The sequence below is a fragment of the Oncorhynchus gorbuscha genome, unplaced genomic scaffold (assembly GCF_021184085.1).
Source record: "Oncorhynchus gorbuscha isolate QuinsamMale2020 ecotype Even-year unplaced genomic scaffold, OgorEven_v1.0 Un_scaffold_9799, whole genome shotgun sequence".
NCBI lineage: Eukaryota > Metazoa > Chordata > Actinopteri > Salmoniformes > Salmonidae > Oncorhynchus > Oncorhynchus gorbuscha.
In genome coordinates, this window is record NW_025752690.1 from 1 (window position 1) to 4,957 (window position 4,957).

At 47.2% G+C, this 4,957-nt stretch overlaps 1 protein-coding gene across 1 annotated transcript; it reads right to left on the reverse strand.

Moving 5' to 3' along the window:
- Positions 1-1,099: 1,099 nt before the first annotated feature.
- LOC124030192 (keratin, type I cytoskeletal 9-like) lies at positions 1,100-1,675 on the reverse strand (the record flags this gene model as incomplete). The annotated part of the gene is made up of 1 exon (XM_046341640.1): positions 1,100-1,675. A coding segment is annotated over exon 1 (576 nt), but the record flags the coding sequence as incomplete, so codon positions are not given.
- Positions 1,676-4,957: the final 3,282 nt, after the last annotated feature.

Genomic DNA, 4,957 nt, shown 5'->3' on the forward strand with positions numbered 1-4,957 from the left:
CAGAGAGAAAGAAAGAAGAGAGAGAGAGAGAGAAAGAGGGAGAGAGAAAGAGAGAGGAGAGAGAAAGAGAGAGGGAGAGAGAAAGAGAGAGAGAGAGAGAGAGAGAGAGAGAGAGAGAGAGAGAGAGAGAGAGAGAGAGAGAGAGAGAGAGAGAGAGAGAGAGAGAGAGAGAGAAAGAAAGAAAGAAAGAAAGAAAGAAAGAAAGAAAGAAAGAAAGAAAGAAAGAAAGAAAGAAAGAAAGAAAGAAAGAAAGAAAGAAAGAAAGAAAGAAGAGAGAGAGAGAGACAGAGAGAAAGAAAGAAGAGAGAGCGAGAGGGAGAGAGACAGAGAGACAGAGAGACAGAGAGACAGAGAGAGAGAGAGAGAGAGAGAGAGAGAGAGAGAGAGAGAGAGAGAGAGAACCCAATGCGAGGGGGGAGAGAGGGGGGGGGGGTGCCAAAGAAAAAAGGGAATAATAATAATATAATAATAATTGCCAAGAAGACTCAGAATAGGAGATCAATTCCTGGAAATACAATCAAGGATTCTTCTAAATACCAGCATCTTACTCTTTTTTCAGCCAATTAGGAAGTGCTCTATTGAAACAGAATATCCTTACATCTTAGCGAATCATAATTCAACAGCAGCATCGTAAAATAGTCTATATACATTTGGTACGCATGCATACCCTACCATCAAACAGTAGAAATACTACACAGCTCTGCGGAAGAGATTCAGACATTTTCTCCATTTAGGAATTGGAGTATGACCTGATTTTATCCTGCTGCCTTCTTGCCAATGTCACCTGAGGCGCCCGGTCAGTGTCCCACTAAATCTAATGAAAATGTCACAGTCTTCCAGCACAGCAGAATAAAGTGCTCGGCCCGGTTGTCTCAGACGGTGATATTTGATTTGGGATTTTTGTGTGTTACTCAATAAAGGAATAACGAGGTCCAAGTAAGTCAGCCCTCTTTCCATCCCTCTCTCCATCTTGTTCTTCCAGCCCCCATAGCTGCCCCCATAGCAGCCCCCATAGCTGCCCCCATAGCTGCCCCCATAGCTGCCCCCATACATTTACATTTAAGTCATTTAGCAGACGCTCTTATCCAGAGCGACTTACAGCTGCCCTCATAGCTGCCCTCATAGCTGCCCCATAGCTGCCCCCATAGCTGCCCTCATAGCTGCCCCCATAGCTGCCCCCATAGCTGCCCTCATAGCTGCCCCCATAGCTGCCCCCATAGCAGCCCCCATAGCTGCCCCCATAGCAGCCCCCATAGCTGCCCCCATAGCTGCCCTCATAGCTGCCCCCATAGCTGCCCCCATAGCTGCCCTCATAGCTGCCCTCATAGCTGCCCTCATAGCTGCCCCCATAGCTGCCCCCATAGCTGCCCTCATAGCTGCCCCCATAGCTGCCCCCATAGCTGCCCCCATAGCTGCCCTCATAGCTGCCCTCATAGCTGCCCCCATAGCTGCCCCCATAGCAGCCCCCATAGCTGCCCCCATAGCTGCCCCCATAGCTGCCCCCATAGCTGCCCTCATAGCTGCCCCCATAGCTGCCCCCATAGCTGCCCCCATAGCTGCCCTCATAGCTGCCCTCATAGCTGCCCTCATAGCTGCCCTCATAGCTGCAGGGTGAGTCAGGGACCAGGACTGAGGGGAGTCTGGTAGTACTTAGCCACATCAGTAGTCTTTCCATTTTACACTATCATGCCAAACCGGACCATACTGTGCTGGCTCTGAGATTTTCATTTTACATGGTCCTTTCCAGCATGGTTCCAGCAACTGTGGTGCATGTGTAACTGGGCCAGCCCTGTAGGCTACAGCTCAGCCCAGCTTGGTTTAGTAGTGGGAATTAACCCCTACTTCTCCCTACTTCCTGGCATTACAGATAGGTGATCTGATGTGTTGGTTAGTGGTGGAGTTATAGATAGATGATCTGACGTGTTGGTTAGTGGTGGAGTTATAGATAGATGATCTGATGTGGTGGAGTTATAGATAGATGATCTGACGTGTTGGTTAGTGGTGGAGTTATAGATAGATGATCTGATGTGGTGGAGTTATAGATAGATGATCTGATGTGGTGGAGTTATAGATAGATGATCTGATGTGGTGGAGTTATAGATAGATGATCTGATGTGTTGGTTAGTGGTGGAGTTATAGATAGATGATCTGACATGTTGGTTAGTGGTGGAGTTATAGATAGATCACCTGACGTGTTGGTTAGTGGTGGAGTTATAGATAGATGATCTGATGTGTTGGTTAGTGGTGGAGTTATAGATAGATGACCTGACGTGTTGGTTAGTGGTGGAGTTATAGATAGATGATCTGATGTGTTGGTTAGTGGTGGAGTTATAGATAGATGATCTGATGTGTTGGTTAGTGGTGGAGTTATAGATAGATGATCTGATGTGTTGGTTAGTGGTGGAGTTAGATGGAATTAGTGGCTAGCCCCTAGAGCCAATGGCTGGTGATTGATAGATGAAGGACTTGGGGGAGGAGGGTTAATGTCTTCTACATGGCCCTGGCCCCTGCAATAAACTAATGCTCCCCAGGGAAACCCTGTATTGCTCGCCTGGGGCAGCCAATCGCGGGGCTGTGTACACTGGCCGACAGCTCCGGCTGAGGATTTGATACAATAAGATCCATTTCATCAAGCTCATTGACGATGCAGGGTTAGAAGGCCAGGAGCACTGGACCAGAACGTTGTATTTATTCATTTATTTGACCTTTATTTCACTAGGCAAGTCAGTTAAGAACTAATTCTTATTTTCAATGACAGCCTAGGAACAGGGGTGGGGTATTGTGATGTCATTATGGGGTATTGTGCGTAGATTGATGAGGGAAAAAAAGCAATTCAATCATTTTTTGTGGAAGAAGTCAAGGGGTCTGAATACGTACCGAAGGCACTGTATAGGCCTACCTAACCTGATCCTGTACAATGGTGTCTTGCCCATGCCCCATTTCCATTACTGACCCACTATGCCACCTCATGCCCCATTTCCATTACTGACCCACTATGCCACCTCATGCCCCACTTCCATTACTGACCCACTATGCCACCTCATGCCCCACTTCTATTACTCAACAAAACTAAGGAGATGATTGTGGACTTCAGGAAACAGCAGAGGGAACACCCCCCTATCCACATCGATGGAACAGTAGTGGAGAGGGTAGCAAGTTTTAAGTTCCTCGGCATACACATCACAGACAAACTGAATTGGTCCACTCACACTGACAGCGTCGTGAAGAAGGCGCAGCAGCGCCTCTTCAACCTCAGGAGGCTGAAGAAATTCGGCTTGTCACCAAAAGCACTCACAAACTTCTACAGATGCACAATCGAGAGCATCCTGGCAGGCTGTATCACCGCCTGGTACGGCAACTGCTCCGCCCTCAACCGTAAGGCTCTCCAGAGGGTAGTGAGGTCTGCACAACGCATCACCGGGGGCAAACTACCTGCCCTCCAGGACACCTACACCACCCGATGTTACAGGAAGGCCATAAAGATCATCAAGGACATCAACCACCCGATCCACTGCCTGTTCACCCCGCTATCATCCAGAAGGCGAGGTCAGTACAGGTGCATCAAAGCTGGGACCGAGAGACTGAAAAACAGCTTCTATCTCAAGGCCATCAAACTGTTAAACAGCCACCACTAACATTGAGTGGCTGCTGCCAACACACTGTCATTGACACTGACCCAACTCCAGCCACTTTAATAATGGGAATTGATGGGAAATGATGTAAATATATCACTAGCCACTTTAAACAATGCTACCTTATATAATGTTACTTACCCTACATTATTCATCTCATATGCATATGTATATACTGTACTCTACATCATCGACTGCATCCTTATGTAATACATGTATCACTAGCCACTTTAACTATGCCACTTTGTTTACTTTGTCTACATACTCATCTCATATGTATATACTGTACTCGATACCATCTACTGTATGCTGCTCTGTACCATCACTCATTCATATATCCTTATGTACATATTCCTTATCCCCTTACACTGTGTATAAGACAGTAGTTTTGGAATTGTTAGTTAGATTACTTGTTGGTTATCACTGCATTGTCGGAACTAGAAGCACAAGCATTTCGCTACACTCGCATTAACATCTGCTAACCATGTGTATGTGACAAATACAATTTGATTTGATTTGGTTTGATTTGATTTGACCCACTATGCCACCCCATGCCCCACTTCCATTACTGACCCACTATGCCACCCCATGCCCCACTTCCATTACTGACCCACTATGCCACCCCATGCCCCACTTCCATTACTAACCCACTATGCCACCTCATGCCCCATTTCCATTACTGACCCACTATGCCACCTCATGCCCCACTTCCATTACTGACCCACTATGCCACCTCATGCCCCACTTCCACACTGACCCACTATGCCACATCATGCCCCACTTCCACACTGACCCACTATGCCACATCATGCCCCACTTCCATTACTAGCCCACTATTGTCATGCTGGTGAATGAGGACCCAAAAGCGACTTGGCGAAAACAGAGTATTTAATCCAGAATAAACTTTACAAAACAAAAAGCATAATACTACACGTAAAGACGAGAACAGACTGGAGACTTGATCGAGAACTGCAGGTTGCCTCGGGAAGGCACTTGAACCTAGCAGACTCAGACACCTGCTCACCACGCAGCATCTGAGGGAAACACGACACGACAGGGCAAAACATAGACACAGCACGGTGAATATAAATGAGGATCCGACAGGGCAGGTACGGGAAACAAGGAGAGAAATAGGGACTCTAATCAGGGAAAAGGATCGGGAACAGGTGTGGGAAGACTAAATGATGATTAGGGGAATAGGAACAGCTGGGAGCAGGAACGGAACGATAGAGAGAAGAGAGAGCGAGAGAGTGAGAGAGTGAGAGAGGAGGGGAGAGAGAGGGCTAGAAAGAGAAAAGAACCTAATAAGACCAGCAGAGGGAAAC